General features: G+C 30.2%; 1 protein-coding gene across 1 annotated transcript in view; it reads left to right on the forward strand.

Moving 5' to 3' along the window:
• LOC124426141 (zwei Ig domain protein zig-8-like) overlaps positions 1-25,299 on the forward strand; it is a 289,633-nt gene that overhangs the window by 227,386 nt on the left and 36,948 nt on the right. The window contains exons 4-5 of the mRNA XM_046967462.1: positions 16,584-16,803; positions 20,192-20,289. Coding sequence (XP_046823418.1) covers positions 16,584-16,803; positions 20,192-20,289 — 318 coding nt within the window. The remainder of the gene's footprint in view (positions 1-16,583; positions 16,804-20,191; positions 20,290-25,299) is intronic.

Here is a 25,299-nt window from a genome sequence, read left to right on the forward strand (position 1 = left end):
TCTCTCTCTCTCTCCCTCTCTGTCTCTCTCTGTCTTTCTCTCTCTCTCCTTCTTTCTCTCTTTTCCTCTTCCTGATTGTTCAAAGATGGCACGCTAATACTCTTCCAAAGTATCGCTAAGTGATTATCATCGGTATATACCATATACCACCGTAAAATTATGCGATGAGGAGATGAAACGGTGGCATCGCGAACGGAAACACGTTATATCAACTTCCGAACGCTTTAACATCGCCATTAACGGCACTTTACATGGCACAGATCCGACAAGAAAATTTTAAACGTTTTGCGGTTTTCCATATTGCGTAATCTTCGCATTACCGCGAAGATGTCTTTTAATAAGTTTATATCAAAACCATTTAAATTTCTCTTGCTTTCTACGAACATCGCATAGTGTAAAATATTCACGCAGATTATTTTGAAATATTAAAGAGAAATTTATATTAGATCTGATACTTTAATTCTTTTTATTTTATTTTCGATTTACTCACATAATCTTTGCTCGTTACGAACAAATCATTTCGAATTCTCATTTGTAACAAGAGAAACGATTATTCGAATCGATAGAAACATCAAATTAAAATAATCGCTACGTTCTTGACACGATAAAACATTTCCAATAATCGTAATAGAATTTAAAATCTGTACTGTAAAAAGTAAAGCAATGATGTTGAAAATTTATATCAGTTCCCAGGTAAAGAATCGATTAATATTTTATGTAGCAATTACGAGCATAATCCAATTTGAAATTTATTACTAACAAATTGAATTAAAAACTCTCTGAATATATAATTACATGTCCGTAAGGGTTCATTTGTAGGGAAAAGCATTATATAAATTGTATCGCTTCACAACAACATTTACAAACAAACGAGAAAACGCAATGAAGCAGTTAAAAAATTATCAATCGTTGGATTAACTAAAATTATAATAATAAGATACCATTGCAATATTCCTCATTGCATTTTAAACTATAACAAAATAATTCATTACAACTTGAATTAATATTAAGATAAATGAAATAATAATAATAAAAAAAAAACTACAGTAAATAAAAAAACATCACATTAACGGTTACCATATTTATATTTTAATCGATCCGTTTAAATTTCTTTTTTATTCAATTCATTAATCAATATCACGTAAAATAAGAATTTAAATCGAAATTATTTGCATGTAAAAAAATATAATCGTTTTTGTTATCTTGACAGGTAAGAAATAAAATTAAAATTATTTGCATATTTAAAAAATATAATCTTGGCAGAGATAAGAAAGATACGGTAATAAGATTGTTTCTAACAACAGCAATACTAAATGGAGAAGTTCAACGAAGCTTCACAAAGTTCAATGAAGCTCATCGAGGTATGTATCTTCGGTATATATACTTGGTTTCATTCGATACAATACAGCACACTTATTTACGAAAGCCAAGAAGATCGATGAGGAAAAGTCGAAGAAAGATTTTCGCTGCGTCGAGCATCGATAAGGAGCGATCCTTTACGGCGACTTTCTTTCTTGCTCCAAAGCCACCGCGTGATCCTAGTTTATAAGCTATAAATCACGTCTCAGCCTTGCTATGGGCTATGGTGTCCGTCGAGAGGAAGAAAATAAAGCACAGCTCATGGCAGAATTTAGCGAGCCTTTAATCGTTAATCCGTTCCTCTATATTGGCTCGATAGATTACAGGATAGAGAACGTGCGCTCGACAAGTTTTGCGAAAAACTTTCGAATCTCCCAATGGAATTAATGATGGATTGAGAAACTGAATGCCAAAAAATACATATATTCAATAAATGAATGAACTGACAAGATATCTATATACATACGTACGTATATATGTAATATACATATATATACATATGTAATATATGTGTATATATATGTATATACACATATATATATATATATTTATATGTATATATATATATACATATACATATATAAAATAAAAAAAAATTATATGTATACATCATATATTCATTTAGGTATATATTATATATTTATTAAGTATATATATTATGTATTTATCAAGACTTTTTCGGCCTTCAATTTTGTTGTCATTTTTTTTAAAACACACTGTATATGAAAGAAATATATGGTTTATTATATAAAGTAAAAACAAAGATTGATGATCTTCGAAAGAGTAATTGTAGAAGTTTAGTGAAGAATATCGCGTCGACTCGAAGAATTAGCTATGAATCTCTTTTTTTTATTTCTCTCTTTCTCTCTCTCTCTCTCTCTCTCTCTCTCTCTCTCTCTCTCTCTTTCACGCTCTCTCACTCTCTCTCCCTCTCAAAGCTACTTACAAAGGTCTCTACCTTGAAAATTATGAAGAACGCGCACATGTTTGTCCGTAGAGAGAAATATTGTCCGGACAAGTTAATGGCGATTAATTTTTAACGACTTTACTTTTTTGTTAACTCAAGTGTCTTTTCTCTCATGCAGAACGTAAAGAAAAAATAGATAAGTCTTTTCTATGTTCGCCATAGTTTATATCAGTGATATATCGTAACGATTAATTCGAAATCCAAGCTGTAAATTAAAGATTAGAAAATTTTCCGATAGTTAATAGAAAACGAGATAAATTTTACTTATATGCTAGTGTAATTTAAAGTTATATCATATTTATGGGAATATATAATGGAAATAACTACAAATAAATAATTATCCAAAATAATTTCAATATATTATTTATAAAATGCATGTATATAAAACATATTAACATGTATATTAAACACAACACTAATGAATTATATACGAATAGAGAGACTTCCTCTCTTAATGTTTTGACAATGTGTTAACACGAGTTCAAAATTAAACGTAATGTCTGCTTGCCACTGGAACCGAGATTTACAAAACAGCTTGTTAACGCTCCTCACGTTCTTGTCGAATACAATTATACCATAGAATTAAAAAGTATTTTATAGGATATTAACAAAAATTATATCCCGTATTATCAAGAATAATAGATATAGATCGGATGATACCTTAAAATAGATTTAGAACTCTCTAGAATACTCTTTATCACTCAACGATATTTACGATCACGATTTGAACGGATGGCTCGAGGATCCAAAAGTAGTACGATTTTCTAGCATTACGAAAGGCGAATGGCATCCATAGAGACGGTGAGCCCGGAGTAGAGAGTATTATTCGACTTATTACTTTCGGCCGATCGAACCAACCTCACACTTTAGTTCCGTCTATGGCTATCGTAGGTCAGCCCATAGGATGTAGGATTCGTGGGACGAGCCAATAAACTCGGTGCAACTACTAAAGTTCAGGACAGGGCTACTGAATGGCGATTCGCGGATTGAGTTTTCAGGTATATCTGCTATTGGAGTCTCTCTTTCTTTCTCTCTCTCTCTTTCTCTCTCTCTCTCTCTCTCTTCCACTTTCTGTGCCTTGAAACTCGCCTCGGAACTCGGTTAAAGTCGGTAGCAGATAAGAGAGAATCTCTCTTTCTCTCTCTCTTTCTCGTTTTCACACACACATACACACACATATATACATATAACCAGACAAACTCTTTCGAACATTGTTAAACTTTGAAACGTGATAAATCCGAACTAGTCACCCTCTCCTCTTTTCTGATATACGAGCCTTGCTTCTTACTGCTTTTCCTTCCTTTCCAAGCTAAATACGTACCTATTACAAGTAGAGCTTCGTTGCTATTTAAGTAGAGCTTCGTTTCTTTCGAACGAAGACATTCCTGGTCTATTTATTTTTCTTTTTCCTTTTTCTTTTTTTTTTTGTTTTTTCTTTGCAACTCTATCAAAATAAGTCTCTCTTATCTCTTACGAAATTATCGAACGCATTCATGAGTACGTGTGTATTTCATATGAGGGAAAAAATTATCTCGGAGAAATGTAAACAAAGGAACGTCGAGTAGCTCGAGAGATCATATCGAGAGAATTGAGTTAATTTTTTATCATGGAGAATTTAAGTGCATTCTGAAAAAGTCAACGATGTCGAAGTCTCTCTTTAGTGAATTATCGAGAAACATAAAAGAAAAAAATGAAGGGCGAGTCTCGTCGCTACAAAAATGGAGAAAGTTTAATCCGATTTCCTAAGGGTACTGTCAACCAACTTGAAGATTACCAATGTCATTCAATTTACATAGCGGAGTAATTCAATGCATATTTACAAATATGAAAGTTCTTTCAAGAAAGAAAGAGAGGAAGAGAGAAAACAAAGGAAAAGATATCTATCTTTGTTCGTGTTTCACGATACTTAAGTATCTTTTATAACGTCGATCTTACGAATAAAAGCTCTTTTTTTTTATTAGATATGATAATGCTCATTTGCATTAGAAATACTATGAAACGTATTCAAGGCTTTATACCATCTTCCGCTCGAAGCGTATATGACTTCAGTGACAGATACGGACAAATATAAACTACAAGCGCGATGGGGGAAACACTCTTCCCACTATGACGCTTATTATGTTAATGTATAAGTTTGTCTAAGTTATAAACCTCTCACACGTAACCTAACAATCGGATTAGTGCGTGATATATATTTTTGTATGTAATAAAAATAATATTTCATTTAACAAAAATAAGCGAAGGACGTGTGCAGATTATATTTCTCTGAAGACAGATCACTTAATTGTGTCGATATATGTCTTCATGGATGTTATAAGTTGTTATAAGTAGTTATACGTTGTTCTCGAAAACACGATCACCAAACCCTCGAAAGGAAATAAATCCAAACAAGGCCTAGTTCTTATATATTATGAAATGAGTTGTTTATTACAGCTGAATAAATGGTGATAAGCCATAAAAATATGAATATGAAGTATAAATAAAGTATTTTAACAATATATTTTTGATTATTGTGATTAGTAAATCATACTATATGAGTTTTAAGTTATGCTTTTAGAGAGTTTTGTTTAAGTCTTGAGTTAAGTACGATCCTTTTGCAACAAACTATCTGGCAAAACTGCTGGAATAATTTCAAAAAAAAGGAATAAGAAAAGGGAAGATCAAATAGGAAGAGTTTGCGAGATAAAAGTGTACGGAAAGGAAAGGACAATTTCCGATTGGTTGTAACTCGGTTATATCTGGATAGTTCGTAATAAGTGTTTAAACAATTCCATGCAATTTTTGTTCGAATTAATATATATGTGTATAAGTAAGTGTATAAGATATAGCTATTTCAAAGATTCACGTATTTTTTAGTTTAGACTATAAACCGAAATTTTATGTTTATCGCCTGATCTATATCTTCTAGAAGTTCAAAAATTGTATTAACTTTATATTTATTGTTTCTAGTTAAACTTATATATATAACATATAAAACAAATTTAAGCAGCCATTTACTAGACATTACTTGTAATAGAACATACACCAGATACACATTATACCAAGAGTGATATCGTATATCTAGGTCTTATCACATATTTTATGTAAGTTGGAATTTATGAAGAGGCACGAGCTAATTGGAACTCTTTTTTTTTATATTTTTCGTAATCCTACTTAGAAGATACAGAATAGCGAAACTCGAATTATTTATCCTTAGTTAATAAGAATTTTATTAACGAATCTATTACAATGTAGTACAACTCTTTACTCTTAGGTCGTTCTACACAAGACCGCCCTATATTCTCTTTATTTCCGTTTTTTATTCTGTGCTTGGGCCACTCAAGATCTTTTCTTGTTACTCTGTACTTGTTCTACTCAAGACTGTCCTCCATTATTCTTTTTTCTCACATCTACCCAGTAACCTTTCTCATTCCTACTCACATTTATGCATACGCATTTGGAAATTCCTATCGTTCTTTGTCCTATTCGTTACTTTCTTCTATTTGTTGCTTTGTTGCCTATGTCACTTACGCTGCACTTCCATCTCATTCTTATTCTCAGCTCTCCTCTTTCTTCCATAGACATAAGTACCTTACTAAGGGCAGATCATACTTTCGTTCGACCATCAACCGACTTATCTCATGCTCACACACACGCAACTAACGTTAGAACCTTCCATCCCTTGTAGAACTGTCATTCGACTTATCTTATACACACACACACATAACTAACTAACGCTAAAACCTTGTATCTCACATTATTATTATTATTATTATTATTATTATTATTATTATTTTTTTTTTTTTTTTTTTTTTTTTTTTTTTTTTTTTTTAGATCAAAGGAATATCGAAAACAAATTTAAGATGGCTGTCATTTCGAGAGAATTCGAATTTCGAATTAATTGCGAATATTTTAAGCTTGGCTAACAGATAGCGAGACTATTTAACACTGGTAGCTTCAGTCAATATTATTAAGCACAACAAATTATGTTTCCGCGATTTTTGAATTTATTTTAACATCCAAGATTGAACTACGCGAGTGCCCGCTCATATCTATCTTGACCGTACATTAGAAAGGATTTTTCTTCTATCTACATATAATGCGAAAAAAATTTTTAAATCTTCGGTATAATAATCTAAATCAATGCGATATCGATCCTGGACTATGAATGGATATAGTCTAAAGAAAAAATAAAAAACAAGAAAAGAAAAAGAAACCCTGCCAACTATAAAAGCCCTTTTTTAATAAAGCTTCACTCAAGCATAAAAGACTTTTTTTAAGAAAGCCCCAGAAAAAGTTTTCCTAAAAAGAATAAGAAATCCAGAAGGTGCGAGTATGGAAACAAAGAAAGTGATAACGAGGGGTGGGCATCCTGAAGATCATCCTACCCAAGCAAAATTAAAGTACTTAAATCAAGCTCGATTTAAAGAAAGTGAATCGCTCAAGGGCCCTTTCCAAGGGCCTCATCCGAGGATTCCATGCCATAAATATTATATAAAGAAAAATTAAAAAAGAAAATAAAGAGAATAACAAAAACGATATGGAGATATTTTCTATAGAAGATATCAGCAACGTCGATGAACTGAAAGGTATAGAAGAATTTTCAAATAAAGAAACTTCAGATAAGTATAATATTAAGATCCTTAATATTATGATTTAATAGCAACAATAATAGAAAAAAAAACCGTTGATGATAAATATCTTGATTTTTGCACCTGATAATGAAATTTGGTAAAAGCTAATTAGTATATATAGAAGATGTGATAATCGTAAAAAATTTTTATTAATGCAACGATTTCTTGATCTAACATATAACAAAAATGTTGATGACAAACATTCTTATCTAAATAGAATAAAAAATATAGTATATAACCTGAGAAGCATAAAAGAAAACATCAATAAAACCATAATTTCAAAGATTTTGATTTCATACAAAATTGCTTATTATATCATTTGTTTCTTATATTTCAATAATATTATTTATTTTTCATATTTTTTTCTTTCGAATATTTCATTATTTCGTTCATTTTTCTTTCTAAAATATTCTTGTTTTTCGTTATAATTCTTTTACTTAATAACCGAATAAAATAAATTAATTTATCTCATTAATTATCCTAACTTATGGATAATCAACGAATTTAAATTCAGCATCGATTAGAATAATTATCTGCCTCAGCAGATAATTATTCTAATCGACGTGTTACATACTAACATTAACCCTTCATACTTTCCTATTCTTGAAAAATAGAGTGGTATTGAAATAAAGAATATAATAAATATAGGTAGGAAAATATATAATCTGTAATACATTTTCTTTCAATGCTTTTAATTCATTTATTCGTTTATTCCCATATATATGTATAAATTGTTTTATATAAAAATTATTATATTATATTGTATCAAATATACAAAATAGCCGCGAATACACAGTGTTAATTTTATAAAACTAAGTATGAAATTCATCAAAGATTTTTTATTTGAAGACGATTTGATTTAACTCCATTTCGTTAGACATAGAATCTAATTAATTTCAAATCATTACAAATCCCTATACTTCGTAATCAATTCTGAAACAGGAAAAAAGATAGGACGATGGGTCTTCATAGATCATAATCTGCAATAGTGATCCAAAGTTAAATAGAATAAAATATTATATAAAATAAATTAAACAGAAAAAAAATAGGTCATTCTAGAAAAATAAAAATTTTTTTATAGTATTTTTATTCACATGTAATTGACTTATAATATGAACCTTTCACTGTAATTGACTTATAATATGTAACAAAATATTTTGTTATTGCTACAGAGATCAATAAAATATATATTTATTATTATAAGAGAATTTTTCAAAAAAATTAAAAAATTAACTATTTTAAAAATTAAAGAATAAGTATTTAAAAAGTTATATTTAAAACTTAAAATGGTATTTCTTTTGTTAAAAAAAGAAAACAAAATCTACAATTGCAATCACGAGTTCGTTCTTTTCATAGAAGAATAATTAGAAAATTTGAAGGATCAACGACAAAATGATTTTAATAATAGATTAATTAATTTTATATATTATGTTATAAATTAGTTAATTTAATTTAATAATAAATTAATTGTTATTCTTAACAAAATAATCCGGAAACTGAGAATTTAATGAAAGTTATATGGAATTAACTATATAAGACTTAAGTACTTAAGTAATTAAATAGATAAATGTAATATCATTAGGAATAATCCGAATATTATGCCAAGTCGACACATATTTTTTAATATTCCTCTAGATTTTGTATTTAATCGATGATTTGACTGGATATCGAGTCATTTTGCAAATTCGTTTATTATCCGTTTATTAAAATTTCACGTACATAGAACAAAAATTACTATTGAAACCTCAACTTCAGTATAAAAGAAAGAAAATACATGTTTATTCTATACCAATATCTATCAAAACAACATGCTTTTGTTTCTTTAAAAAAAAATTTCCAAAAATATTTGAAAGATTATCACAATCAAACATGAAATGTTTCAAATCACTCTATCGAATATATTTGTCGAATATATACTTTAATGAATCTTTGTTAGAGAGAACTGACAATTCGTTAGAGTGATAGAAATGAGAAGAAATCCAAATTGTTTACTTTTTGGTAACAAAATGACAAAAAAATTCCTTTCAAACACAAATACAAGTATAAGCATATACATCGAAAATTATTTCTAAAGCTGAAAATATATACGAGTGCATTATATATACGAATAAATAGCTCATAATAAATCGCGAAAAATTAATTTTATTGATATATTATATAATATTTTAATATTTATATTACAATATTTTATTAACATAATTTTATTAATACACTAATAATATATTTAAATTCACTTATTAATTTCATTATTAATATATTTTTATTAATTTAATAATTTTATAAACATATTTTAGAAATTGTGATATAGAAATAAAAATGTAAATAAATATTAAATAAATATTATGTTTTTCAACATATATTTCTTATTTTTTTATCATGTATATTTATAACACAGATTGTTCTGATAAAAGCCTAACTAATGTTGCTAATTATATCATCTATATGATTAGTATAAATATAAATGGATAATTCAGGCGAAATTTCGATTTTCGACCAAATTTGAAATAAAGGATTCGATATTTAGACAAATTGCAAAATCAATGATTCGGGATATTCCTAAATATCACTGTAGATAGACGCTAAAAATTAAATATTAATATCAATTTTCACCAAATTATTTCCAATTTAAAATTTGAAAATAAAAAAGAGATTGAAATCTTCGAAAAATAATCAACATTTATTCGTTACTCATTTGTTTCTTCAACTTTTCTTTCAAATTTTCTGATGATTTAGACTGAAAGAAAAAAGTTAATTATAATTTACATAAAAGTAACATAAAATAATAACTACAAAAAGCCAATAACAGAAATGCCCTTTAAATGCACAAATATATACATTCGTTTTAATATACACTTGTCAATCTTTTAATTAGTGCTTAGTCCTCTGTCACATCATTTTTCAAAAATCTGAAAAATTTGCGGTTATAAATGTAAAAGATCTCGCTTAAATTATATAGAAGTTTAAATAGTTGAGGAAAACTTAAAAATCAAGCTACATAATTCATATTAAATAAAAGTTATTAAAAACAATAAACTTTTAAAATAACACTTACTAGAGTATAAAAAAATTAACTGATCTAAAACATATTGAACAGAAAATTACATGAGATATAATGAACAAAATAGGTGCCTCACTACCAAATTTATGATGTACTACAATTTTCACTACTATTTCCACTACAAACTCATACATTCGGTTCAAATGACTATTTCGTTGAAACTGTATATGTCATAATACAAATAATTTTAATGTTAGAGAATTAAGAATTGGAACTTGGAAATGTTATTATTTATCAATATTAAAATTAATGACATTATTTATCAATAAACTAGAATTTTACAAAGTAAATAAAATTATTATTGACAACAGTGACTAATGTAAATTAGTTATAACACGTATTATATATAATTATTTATTATCACGTAATTGTATTATATGTAACTATCTAATTATATATAATTATCATATATAATTATATATACCTATTATAATTATATGTAATTATTATATATAATTATGTATAATTTTATATTATAATAATTATAATATAAAAAATTATATATAATTCTAAAACTATTTTATGATAATGTGTCGTAATTTGAATTCTGGATTTGTGAATAAAAAAGGGAACTAAGCGAATAATGAAAAAACTTTTCTTTATATATCTATATATTCATAGTTATTGTATTTCTTTGAATTAAAAATATAATCCAATTTATTGTTAATTAAAGCAAAAAAATCCTATTTTTGTGTCGCTCATATACATATATATATAAAGAAAAATTAATAATTTTCAATCGAATAAGTTAGAACCCAATGGCAACATGTCGCCATTTATATGAATTTAATAACTAACGAAATAACAAATTATAGATGGGTTTATTATTGCAATTAAAATTTTCATTTACAGTGAATAATATTAACTCTACTTCGCGATTTTTGTCTTTTTATTCTTTGCAGTCATGTTCTGCAGCAGAACAAAATTATTCGTATCATTATTATAATAAAAAAACGTTGAAATTATTAAAAAAGTGTTTAATATCTTATCGCGATTTCTTGTCGTGACTAATGTTGACTCTATTTCGCAATTGTATGTACTATTTTATAAATATTACTTAATTATACTCGACGTACATCATACATTGTTTAAATAAATATGAAATAATAAAAAATAATTAATTATTTAAGCTTAGCCGTATGCAAAGAGAGAATTTCTTTATTTACTGTTTGGAATGCAAAATAATATTAAATTAATAACCATCAAAGTCAGTTAATTTTTGATTTGGAGTTCAAATTTTATACGTATTAAAATTTTTAACGAAAATTAATTTATATTTAACGTGTGTTACGAACTGTATAATATTTAAATAAATAGATTATTATTTAAATATCAGATTATTGTAAAATAATCGAAAATATAAATTATTTAAATGAATAAGTACGAACAGAGAGAGAGAGAGAGAGAGAGAGAGAGAGAGAGAGAGAGAGGAGCGTTTTGATGTTTATTGTCACTATTACGAGCTATATTATGCTTAAATAAATATGCTATTGTTTAAATATTAATTAATTATATTTCATGTACATTATATATTGTCTAAATGAATATAAAATAATTTGTTAAGTGAACAAATATAAACGAAAATTTTCTAATTTGTGTACTTACTCGTTGGAATACGAATGGTAACTGATTCGATAATTATCAAAGTCATATGTTTCCTTGTTTTTATTGTTTACATCAGTACATTTCTATAACTCAAATAGACTTCTATTCATCGAATAGATATTTATCTTAAACTTATTGTCATTAATTATACAAATAATCTCATTAATTATTTCCTAAAAATATTACAGTATGAAATTCAAGGAAGCATCATTGACGATTGAAATGTATAGTATCATTTTATAATGTAATCGTTCGGATCATATACTTGTTAAATTTGAACTTACAATGAGAATCAGGATAAACATAAAAATTTGAATAATAATAATAAGTATGAAATTATTATAATACTTTTTCTTTTTTTTTTCTTTTCTTTTCTTTTAAAATGTATATAATAATGTGAATCTTCGTATTACATTTATTTTCGAGATAATTAATTGAGGTAATATCAGTATTTGAAAGTCATCGTTTTTCTATACAAAGAATGTAATTATAACAAAAATCTTGATTTTAAAAATAAGAAAAATTTTCATTTTACATATATATACGCATACAAATAACCTTAGTTATAAAAGATTAATTAACATACGTATAAATTGGCAAAGGAATTAACTATTATTTCAAATATAATATAATGATACTTATAAGATTACTATTTAAGTTTCTCTGAATAAGAATCTCATGTCTTTTCATTATCAATATTTCATGGATATCATTAAATTTCTAAGCAATCTAAACTAATTATTCGATTAATTAATTAATGTTATTGGATATACTATCTAGCATTCGTTAATGAATTTTGTTTATACATCCAATTCGTACATCGAAAACAAGCTATTCGTTAAAAATTTATTATCAGATGATAAACGTTCACCATTATACGGATTCAATCGAATCCTAGCTGAAAATAAATAAGATACAGCTATAGCGTACCGACTTTATTAATATCGGAAATTGTTTCCTTCTTTGTAATACGATTATATCGTTGAAAAACTCTTATTTCAATAAACTCGACCACAGTTTTACATTCAACAATCATAACATAATATTGCATCGCTGGAATGTAACTTTCTAAAATCCGTTCGACTTTTCAATCTTTTCCGCAAGCAATCAATCTGAAAGGAACTTTCAACAGAAAAAAAAATTCCAATTAATCGCCTCAAATCCATTAAGTCGCTGATGCATGTTACATACAATAGAATACTCGTAAATATTATTATATCAAAGAAACAAAAGTAAAAATACATGATAAAAATCATCCACTTAAAAAAGAAAAAGAAAAGAAGAAAACAGAAAAACAAATAAATGCAAATCTGTTATCTTTAACGTCAGAAAGAACAGATAAAACGTAAAATAATAAAGCTAAAATTTGTATATTTTTTCTTTTTTTTCTTTATTATTAAAAGAAATATTTTTTTTTAATAAGAAAAAAAACACGAAATATAAAACCATATAAAAAAAAGAGAAAAAGAAAAAAAAATTCAAAAAAAGTAACGGAGAGAAAAAAGCAAATAAGAAGAGAACGGAAAAGACATAAATCGAAGTAGGAAAAGAAGAAGAATAAAAAAGGGATGAAATTTATTTAACGCTTCGGTGAATCAACTGGCATTAACGCCGAGGAGTGCCATAGGAAGCAAATTTTGAGTCGTATCGCTCGATATATCTTTCAGCTAGTGCCGAGACAGTGGCTATCAGTCACGAAACCCTCGTCTATTCCATCCTAACCACCCCACAACCACCCTATCGTTCCACCTCTTATCCTTGATACTCATCCACCCACCCATCTGGTTCCACTACAATTTTATGGATCATCAATCACCGATGCAACGCCAATCCAACGTTAACGCAAAACCTTTCCCGAAAAGACGCTAGTAGGAAAACATCCGGGCGAATTATTGGGGAAACTGCGACCGCATTGTCGGAGCTTTTCTCTGTATCGAGGTTTCAAAAATAAAAGAAGGAGAGAGAGAGAGAGAGAGAGAGAGTGAAAGAAAGAGAGAAAGAGAAAGAGAGAGACGTATAATTTATTTCCATGAGTTTTGACAAATTATCCTAGGTCCTAGTACCAAAAGAATTACAAGATAATAAAAAAAAATGTAAAATAAAAATAAAATACACGGCACGAAGTAGTATATATATATATATATATATATATATATATATATATATATATATATATGTATATATATACCCATATACAGAGTGTTTCAAAATATATACATATACCTATATATAAAGTGTTTCAAAATATGTGGACATAACTTTTCGGGTAGTTTCAGTACACTAAAATAAAGAAAAAAGTTCATATAACCGTATGCCCGATATAATCTTGTTTCCGAATTGTAGCTGTTCCTATCTTCCAGTAATTCATATAACTTTACTGACTTCTTCCTTCAATTATTTATAAGATCAATTAGAACAGAATATTTAATTTTCACAATTTTCATCATTGATCATCTGACCTATCCGCATATCATTGCATGAAATTATTAACAACAATTTAACATTAACGTTTGGACGGGAATAATTATTTTAAATGGGATATTAATTGAGGCATTATTCATTTTTAAATGAAAATTTAAATAAATTATTGAAAAACGTATTTCTATATATTAGTAGAAAAATATAAAAAAGAAATAAAAACGGAGAGAACATGTTCAAGATTTTTCGGAAACTAATTTCAAAATAATTTTTCCCGCGCACATTTCGAATACTCTTTCAATGAAATAAGAAATCTCTGTCAAACATTATTTTTACTACAAAACTATATATTCACAGATAAAAAAAAATGAATTCTTGCAATATCAACGACAAATATCGTTTTTATATTATCTGTACTTCACTCGTATACGTACGTATGTTGTAGATATTATACGTATAAAACGACAGAGAAAAATATAGATAAAATTCGTAATTGAAAATTCGACGAAGCCATTTGCTTGTCGGGCTAAAAAATTTCACAAGCACCTTCGGGCAACGTAGCGTGTAGATGGTAAATATATATAACATATTCGGAAGTCTAGTTCAAAAACGTTACCATAGCAATGTATTTCGATACTTTATATATCGTAGTTCTTTGAAGATAGTAGAGGTATCAGTACTTGTAGTTGTTGTTTCTCTGCGTGTATCGCTCTATTCCTTCCTGGTATCTTGATCAAAGACTCTGAAACGATCTTTGCAATCGTCTACCCTTTTTATCCTTCATCGATAAGAAGAGGAACGTATCAAAAGTATCGAATGCATCGAATTTAGTTCAAAGGTTCTCTTCCACGAACATCGAAAATGTATATATATTCTTTGCACACAAACTAATCCGATTTCGATATGTTAAACCTCACGTATCTTTTCCTTTTTGGATATTATGAATAACGGATTCTCCATTTAATAACTATAATATTAAAAGAAACGTAAAAACAAATTTTGGAAAAACACGCCAACAAAAACGTTGGCGTTTATCCTCTTCTAATCGCGATAGCGAGTCTCGCTAGACCGCTAACGAAATGTTTATCTTAAGTGGATATCGTTGATTGGATTCCCAATCGGATGTAATATTCTCTTTCCGAACGACCATGGATGGTTTTGAACGAATCGTAGAACGTTACTATTGTCCGATATCCGAAAAAATAAACGTTATAGTTCGGTGTTTTTTCGAAAATTCGCAGGAGATGTTCTACGAGCACTGGGCTTATCGAGCGGATGCAGCTGCCATCGATAGATATATATTTCTGGACAAATTCACCGTGATAGTAGATGAATTTCGAGCGAACTGCCCGTCCCAAGTCCCGTCGACGAGCTTGATCCAAATAACGCACGATTACTGTTAAATCCAACGACACGACAAATCAGTGCTAAAATCTCTAGCGATAAGTTGCTAAAAGAATACTTTCGTTCGAACGATTGTAAATATATATATGTACACACACATATAATCTTTATAATAAAAAGAAATTGTTCGAAAGTTAACGATTCAAGGATAATTTATAAATGTAACTGTTAACACTTAATGTTAAAAATTATTAAATACAAATAACTTACTTATACGCATATCTATATTAAAAATAAACTAAAACGATACCTTCAGAAAAGCAAAGACATAAATATCTAAAAGTGTCAAGGAAAGAAAATACGAAGAATAGAAATGAATGAAAAAACTATAAAATCGTTGAAAATTTCGGGATGGTATCTGGCTTACAGGACGTTTATAAGACAAATATCATTTTTATCGGAATTCGAGAAAATTCCACGGTGTGGCTTCGCGTGAATTATCGCGGCCGTACAAAGGTGCACACAGGATCGGACAGTGAAAAATGAGAGGACGTATTTGCAATATTCGATCAATAAGTTACACGGCTCATAGGTGGTGGTCGTTCAGCAGGAGGGCACCCTTTTGGATGGAACTCGGTTCGGCCGACACTCTGCGGCCACGACGGCGGCCGCATCGACGGCCACACGTAGTCCGTGTCAGGATTGTACGCTCGAATTTTATATCCCCGCAATGACCAGGCACGTTCCCTGTTCAACCTTCTTCTTTTCTTTTTCCTCTTTCTCTCTCTTTCTCTTTTTCTTTCTCTCTCTCTCTCTCTCTCTTTCTCTCTCTCTCTCTCTATCTGTTTCTTTCTTTCTCTCTTTTCCTCTGTCTCTCTAACATACACGACACTCGAATCACTCGAACCAACTGATCGATAAAAAATTTTACTCTTTGCGGTCTTCCCTTTCAAAGAGATCACTCAGATCGTTCATCTCATCCTTTTTTTTCTTCTCCTTCTAGAGAAGCATTTTAAAAATTGGCTATCTTTTCTGAGATAAAAAGAACCGGTTTGCGATTCTGTCCATGACAATCGAAAGAATTCGACGATAATGGTGGAAAATAGAAAAATGATATCATTTTTATTATATAGCACGAATATTGAACGAAATCTAAATTTTCTCTCATCGTCTATTTTTGTTTCTTTTTTTCTTTTTATTCATTTATTTTCATTTTCAGAGGCACGTGCCAGGATAAATGGAACATCGGATATTTACGTCAAAACTGGAAGTTTATTGACACTGACCTGCCTCATGTCCCAAGGTCCTCATCATTTGGGAACAGTTGCTTGGTATCGTGGCAACCATGCTGTAGTTACGTCTCCACGATTAGAAAACGACGTCAACGCGGAGCCACGTATTACCGTTGAAACGGAATGGAGCGACGCTCTTACATCAAGGTAAAACTTTTTGTATCCTTTCATCCTCCTACGTTCGCCATTGAACAACCACCAACGACGAAACACCATATGATCGATCTTAAATAGAGACCCGATTTTAATGATACTGTCGCTCTTTCTAATTGATACCCTTGGTAGTTAGTAATTATTGGTGTTGTGTTCACATTCTCTTGAAAGGATCGTTAAAGATTGCACCATATCGTCACAAACAACAAATAATAATCCAACCTTTAAAAATATTCTTTTATTAATAAAACAGACCCGATTGAATTTTATTTTTATGTCTAAAGGAAAAAAAATTATATTTAAAACTTTGATATTCCTCAATAAACGTTTGTATATCTATATATTAATAAATTTGTTTTTGACTATGAACTGATAATTAATTTTGTCTCGAAAAAAAAAAAGATGAAATAAAATAATACATATAAAAGTGTGCGATAAATGAGTTATCTCAAAGTTACATGGCATTATTTTTCCATAGTAACTAGAATTCGAAAAAAAATTCAAATATAAAAAGGACGTTTCGATATTTCCATTTGACAAAATTCAAAAATCATGCGTCGTCTCTCACGAATATCTCGTCTATCTGGCTTAGTATTTCTGAAAAAAGATATACCTAACGGCGTAACGGAATTGCGCGGGAAAAAAGGATACGATACAAAGGGTCTTTCAATCGCGTCGACGTAAAATCCGCGACGGTAGAACGCGATAGGCGGTTTCTCGTATATCGTTCGACGGCTTTGCGATATGGGTTATAACTCTACTCGTAGATATCGCTGTGAGAGCGGGAAAAAAAATGTTCCAATTTAAGAGCAACGCCAGGTATGCAGATGAAAATCAGTCACGGTGAAACGATCGAGCAATACGCGCATGCTCGTTGAAACAATATTTCATTCGATCTCGAAAATCGTGGCTTCGGGTTAGATTAATTGCTCTCTTTCTCTTTCTCTCTTTCTCTCTCTCTCTCTCTCTCTCTCTCTCTCTGCCATGATACGTATGACGATTTCAATAACGCTAAAAACTACGCCTTAATATACATTTCTCACTTGTTCATTTTATTTTTCGTAAAATAATAGATCAGAGTATCAGGTATATAGATCTTTTAAAAAGATTTTTATAAATTCAAATGGCCGTAACTATAAATAATTATTAATATCTTAGAAATCTTTTAACATACATCTATTTTGTTTGAGATAAAAACAAAAATTTTTATTTCAAAAATTGATCGATATCGGTTCGAATGATCTTTAAAAATTTTGTTCATTTTATGAAAAGATGAATATAAATAACCATATACAGGCTTAGAATATTTCTGCGAGTATCAAACTAAAAAATACTCCAATAGAATTTTTATTTATTATTATTTGATAGAATTTCATAAAATTATGATTTATTATTATATATTACATTATTTCGAAATTAAATTTTTCTAGTTTTAACGACAATTTGTCTCATTGTATAACAAAAAAAGATGATCGTAAGTAAATATATGCTTGCTTAAAATATAAGTGATATCAAATTAAAATAAATGATTAGAAGGATAAAAGATTATTGGATAATTTAGAGAGCACGCGTGCCATGAAACTGCTCGATGATACAGCTTGTATCTCTGGTATTAGTGAGAGAACAACGGTGTCCTTTGTCAGGTGCGTTGCGCACCGTGAAGATGCATCGGGCATGCTCTGCATTTTAGGTAGCCTCTTGTTGAAGAGAGAACGAGAGCAAGAGAGAGAGAGAGAGAGAGAGAGAGGTTAGCTCCTCTCATCGTACACCCGAGCTAGATACTCTCTAGCTAGTTTCTCGCTTCTCTAGGCTAGAATATCGTTGGGCACATTACGACCGACCACGTTCCACGTACGTAATACATACGTACGACATACATACGTATACGTTGTACATCTGTTTTTGGACGTGATTGACGATTGTCACGAGGCGCGATGCCGGTTACACGTGGACGAATTTACGAGCTCTTGTTCAAGAACCGAATTAATTTCCTCTCACTCTCTCTCTCTCTCTCTATTCTCTCTCTCTCTCTTTCTCTCTATCTCTATCTCTATTTCTATCTCTATCTCCATCTCTATCTTTGTCAAAAAAACAAACTTATATTTATTTTTCTTTTCGAAATAAATAAAAAAGATGAAGGAAAATAAATATTCTTTATTATTATTATATGATCATGTTTGAATTTACGTTTTCTACTTTAAATATTATATTTCGAAAAAAACAAAAAGAGTCATTTTCGTTCTAAAATCTATTTCAAATATATCACGGTATCAATCTATAATATATACAAATGTACAAAGAGCAAACGGTATAATCTGAAAAAATCGTTATTAGTCTCCAGAGAGTAATAGATTATAACGCAATGAAATAAACTTGGAAGATATAGTTTAACGAATGATCGATCGAGCAAATCACGGAGAATAGTTTTTCTATGATTTCTTAGACAACTAGAACGAGATCTCTCTCTCTCTCCCTCTCTCTCTCTTTCTCTTTTTTTTTCTTTTTTTCCCTTTCTGATACGCTTTGATGAATACTCGGAACGCGTTGAAAATCTTTGAACGTAAAATTTAAAAAATTTTATAAAGATTACTAACATCGGTATATTATCGGATTATATTGCACAAGATAGAAACATCCATCGCGATGTTCAGTTCAGACAGTTTATCTGATATCGACATCGATTAGTTGTTGCCTTGTCGTCGATATGTCCCTTTTGAAAAACGACAGGCAAGTTGCGAGAGTTGATTATCGCTCTAGGCTCTCCATTCAAGTACGCGTACCCATTTGTGCTCATACTTTTCTTCTTCATGCTCTTGGCCACCTAACAGAAGTGACAGCCAGTATCGGTTCTCGAGGCTTTTGAAATACACCGATAAAATGCAACGCCCACGGCTGCGGTTGGAAGTTTACGATGGACCGGTCGAGACTTCGGGAAAATGGACTTTTTCCTTTTACTTTTTTCTTTTTTTTTATAGAGAAGAAAAGAAAAGAAACATCGATAACTGAACCACGAGCCATTGGTGAACATTTTTAAAATACTTTAGAAAAAGTAAATCAAAAAAACGACAAGAAATCGAAACGATTTCTTCAAAACTTCCAAGTTAATTTTCGCTATTCCTTATCCACTCGTTTCTTTTTCCTTTATCATTCTGCTTCTTAAAATTCGAATAAATCTTACGTCGGACGATCATGGTGTTTCGTTTGAAAAATGACTTTTTAAAATCTTTCGAATTTATAGCTGGAATATATATATTTCAGAGTAGGAATACATATATTAATTAGAAGTAACGTCAAGTGGAATACTTCAAAGAGAGTTTATACTTTAGGGTGGAACTGATGTTCATCTGATGTTTCCGCTTTCTCCTTTCGCCTTATGTTTCAGATTGAGGATCACTCATGCGAAATTGAGCGACTCCGGGAATTACAGTTGCGTACCCACCTTCGCAAAGAAAGCAAGCGTTACCGTTCACGTTATCAATGGTAAGTTATTAATGTCATTATATATATATTGTTTAAATTATTATTTGCTATGAAAAATCGTTTTTCCTGAATTACTCGAAAATTAGCATAAGTCTTTATTATTCCAAGCGTGAAATGCTTTTCATATAACTTGTCATCTTGACTAGAGTCATTTCGTTTGGTTTCCTCTCTCTCTCTCTTCGTGTCGCTTACATCCCATCCCTTGTTCTTAACCATCCTTTATTCTATCCTGTCTAAAACATACCCCTATCTCTTATACGTTGTCTTCCTGTCCTTTGCCCTATCTTACCGGTGTCTAGAAAGAAAAAGAAATACAGCTTTATGCTCCGAGGAAAATTTCTACTAACTTTCTATGACGTTCACGTAGAATACACGATATTACTAATCTCTATGGTATCAGGGTGCTTTCATATTATAAGATACGATCTTCGGAAAAACAAAGACCTTCCTTAGTGGATATATAATACCTCTTAATTTTGATAAATTTCGTAGAGCGATCAAAAGTAAAAAACATGTACTTTTTCTTCTTTTATTTTTTTTTTTGTTCTTTCTATGACCAAATTACTTGTGTGACTAAATAAACTTATGTAAAATAAAAGTTACATTATTACGCGAAGTAATAATTAAATACAAAATGCAGATACATACACACACATAAGTATGTAACTTGAGAGTTACTATGATTAATTTGACAACATTTTTTTGACCCGTTAATGTCAAAGAAAAATACGATGCACGTTCATTCGCTCCTTTAGAGAAGTGGAAGATTTGCCGAACAAGACCAAAAGATAAGGGATGATGAGGCCGCTCAGGAAGAAGTTCGAAAGGTCGAAAGAATCGAATTACGTCTGGGCAGAACAGAGTTGTAACAAAAGGGGGATAATGGCCGGTAGAAAAGCGGTACACTGTTTCGAACGGAATAAGAGAGGAAGAAACATAGGGGAGGAAAGAGGGAGATGGTAGGTCTTTAGAAGGATGGAATGGTCCGCAAATTACAGGCGCTACGCCGCGAGCTTTCGTCTAATTCCTCCTATTTACGGTGATCTTCCATCCGTGAACCAGTTTTGATGAGGGCTGCGCCACCGTGCGTGTGCCTTCAACTCCCTCTTTCTCTTACTCTCTCTCTCTCTCTCCTCTCTTACTTTCTCTCTCTCGCTCTCTATCGCTCTCTATCGCTCTCTCTTACTTTATTTCTCTCTCTCTCTCTCTCTCTCTCTCTCTCTCTCTTTCTTACTTTATTTTTCTCTCTCTCTCTCGCTCTCTTTCTCTCTCTCTCACTCTCTTTCTGATTCAAGAGGATAGGACTTTGCTTCTGTCCAAGTGAATCGAACTGGAATACCAACTTCTGAAAAGACGTCTTTCATCTAGCCCTTCGACGTCTTTTCTCCAATAGTATGAAATCTTTTATTTTATTTTCAATGTCTCTCTCTCTCTCTCTCTCTCTCCTCTCTTTTTCTCTGGTTCCTAATGTATCTAATATCTAATATACTTAAATGCTGGATGCGAATCCATCGTCGATGAGATATTAAAATTTATTTTAACTCATCACGTATGATCTATGGAACGAAATAAATTTTTTCGCAGATAAGACATTGTACAATTATTCTTCGGCAAAGAAATTCGAAAATTATTGTAACACGTACATATTGTAAAATCATTTAATACATCGAACGTTAATATCTTGTACGGTTAATTTTCAAGACATTGTTTTATGTAAGTAATTGCTCCTCCTCGGTAGCGGTGACGGAATCGCATGCGGCGACTCGACAATGAAAAATTACTGCCAACGCCAGGCCAAACATGTATTCCATCGTCTTTATCATGATATTATACTTTTAGCTGCGAAATGAACTTTTATGAGTTTAACCATAGAATCTTGTAACCTCGTTATTTAAAGAGTTTCACGTTTGTTAATATGATCAGAATTTTTCTTCTATTCTTTTTTTCTCCGTAATAACTCGTTGGTATGTTTTCATTAAGGCATTTAACTTTTAATGATCATATAGATCTTTTTGAATAAACGTAACTAGCTATAGAATTATATTTATAGGATATGTATAAAAAAAATAAAAAAAGAACCAAGTTTATCAAATAGAAATGCAATTTTTTTAAAAGTACTCGATGTTTAATTTGTTAAAAGCTTTTTTTTGTATTTTATACACTTCTATAAAGAAACACTATATTTTGTTTAATTATTGATACACTTTATGTAACACACGAATTTTTCGATATTTATATTGAAAAATTCATAGCTCTTTGTACGTTTTATAAAAAGTTTTAACAATATTTGAAATAACATCATGATAAGAATAAAAATAACTAGGTTAAAAACTATTTGATAAATCTATCGAAATATAATGTAATAATGACTATATTTAATAATTCTAACGATATTTGAAAATGTCTAGAATCATTAGGATTCGAACGACGTTCCGTTTTGCTTCTATTATCATATCTCATCGATCGTAAAATGAGAAAGTAGGTACTAGCCTCCACGAAGTGTAGAAAGAGAGAGAGGGAGGGAGAGAGAAAAAATTCGGTCGCGTTCATCGTTTATTCTGCATTGGTGCATACTCGAATCGCCTAGTAGAAGATTGGAATACGCAAATGTTTAAAACACTCTTCGCTAAGAAGGCGGTATACATTTTATACAAAAATTTAAAGAAGAGTATACGAGATCTATAAGGTTAACCGTTCTCTCGTTTCTTTATCTGACTTTTTCGTTTTCTCTGTCTCACTCACAGCGCATTCACGTTCATAGATAATACAGATAAATTCTTTTTGTTTTACAAAAATACCGTAACGAGCATTTTTTATTTTAATTTATTCTTCCCCTCTTACCCACTTCGATCTGTTCTGTTGCATATTCTCTGTTGCATAAATGAGAATAAAAGAAAGAAAAAGAGAGACAAAGACAGAAAAAAGTATGAAAATTCGAGGATTGTTATAAGAATAATGACACCAATATTGAGTATATAATTGTACAGAAAAAAAAATAAACAAGAGCAACTTTTATGTTCAGAAATGTGATGGGAGAATAGAGCGAGACAAAAAGATAAACCAGTCAGCTCTGTCTGTGACATTCTAAAAGTAAGACTCTTGAAGACCGATCCACGCTTTGCTCATTTCGCTTTTACGTCTCGGCCACGATTATGCTAAACCATTCATCATTCTGTAATTTTCCTATATTATCAAAATAGTTGCAATTTGAATTTGAACTTTTCATCTTTACATTCACCAAAATCTTTATTTTTGCTCGCTCGAAATTCACAATGAATTCGAATTTTATCTATCAAAATTTACACGTATAAAATATGTATTTATTTATTTTGTTTTTTTTCTGAATTCACATATTCAAAAACCTTTCTACCTCGAGTGTCTAGAGTCTTTTAAATAACGTAACTTCTCGATTATATAAATATTTCTCTACGTATTACACCTTTTTACGAAGTCATTTGAAAATTGAAGTCTTTTATACATGTACATTATACTCGAGTACATTTATGAAAATATTTCAAACAATTTTTTAATATAAATTATTTTCTGACGTATTCTTCATAAAAAACATTTTGATGGACGAACAATCTCTTAAAACACCTTTCTTTTGAATATAGTACTATATTATTCATCCGCGCTGGGCTATTCCATCTACAACTAAATACGAGAATGCATATAAAATCAATACCAATTGATGTATTGGATACAGATATACAAATATTCATCGAAATATTTTTCTCTTGGGCATATAAAACGATACCAATTCGTGGTCCATATGGCTTTAAACATTTTTTTTCTTTTTATTTTTATTTTTTTGTTTTTGTCATCCATAGACTGGAGCATGTAATATCTATACTAAAAACGGTAGCACTTTATCATAGAAACGGTATAACGTTCTTTTGTTTATACAAATTTTAGCAATTTCAATCTCCGAGAAGAGAAGAAAAACGGAATAATATTCGATTCGAAATAAAATTAATCTATAGGAACAGCAACGAAAACGTTATAATATGGCAATAAAATTTCACTGACAAAAAAAAAGAAAGGACAAAAAGAAATTAGCATAAAAATGCAGACGCTAATTGCCGTTTAAATAGCGCAGGAGAGAAAGAACTCATTTCGATTTTATTATCCGGGTGCTCTTAAGTACGATGGATTTGTACGATATCTCTCGCTCTCTCTTTCTCTCTCTTTCTCTCTCTTTCTCTCTCTCTCTCTCTCTCCCTTTCCCTCTTTTTTCTTATTACAGTTTTTTATTTTTAACAGAAGAAAGGTATAAGTAATTCTTCAAATCCTCGAGATAAAACACGTTTTATCGTACGTGCCAGTCTTTAATTACTTGGAACGTATATAAAAGGGTAGATTTAATTGCCCCCGTTCTTTAGGAACAAACTCGTGAGAAAAATTATTCTTTTCTATCTAGAGAAAGAAAGAGTGCGAAAGAGAAAGAGGGAGAGAGAAAGAGAGAAAGAAAAAAATCTTTAGCCGCAGCATGCTTTCGCTTTCCTCTTAACGAAGATTTATTAATTGATCAAAATTCACGTTAAACGACGACTGCCAGAAAACATTTCAAATATTACTTCATAATTTCGTTAGAACTATGTCGATCAGACTGATAAGACAAATGTTTATATTTGTTTTTGTATACTTCTAATCTATATTTTTTTCATGCGAAATACGACTGATATTTTGATCTGTGTGACCTTCTTTTAACATCGTTATTTAAACTTTAAAGCAAGAGACACCGTAAAAAAATTCAATATCTCGCTATCGAAGAAGCCAAGATCGATTCTTCAATATAATATCAACAATAACCAATATGATGATGACGATGACAAAAATGACAACGTCGTCTGCCAGAAAAGAATATATAGCCGCGAGCTTATAAGCACACGTTCGATTCTATTTGAAGTGCATAAATATACACACGCGCTCGTTCGCACACAGACACACTCATACATTCACACATTTTATAAAGAGAGAAAAGCAGTGAGAGAGTGAGTGAAAGAGAGA

Source organism: Vespa crabro, chromosome 8 (assembly GCF_910589235.1).
Source record: "Vespa crabro chromosome 8, iyVesCrab1.2, whole genome shotgun sequence".
NCBI lineage: Eukaryota > Metazoa > Arthropoda > Insecta > Hymenoptera > Vespidae > Vespa > Vespa crabro.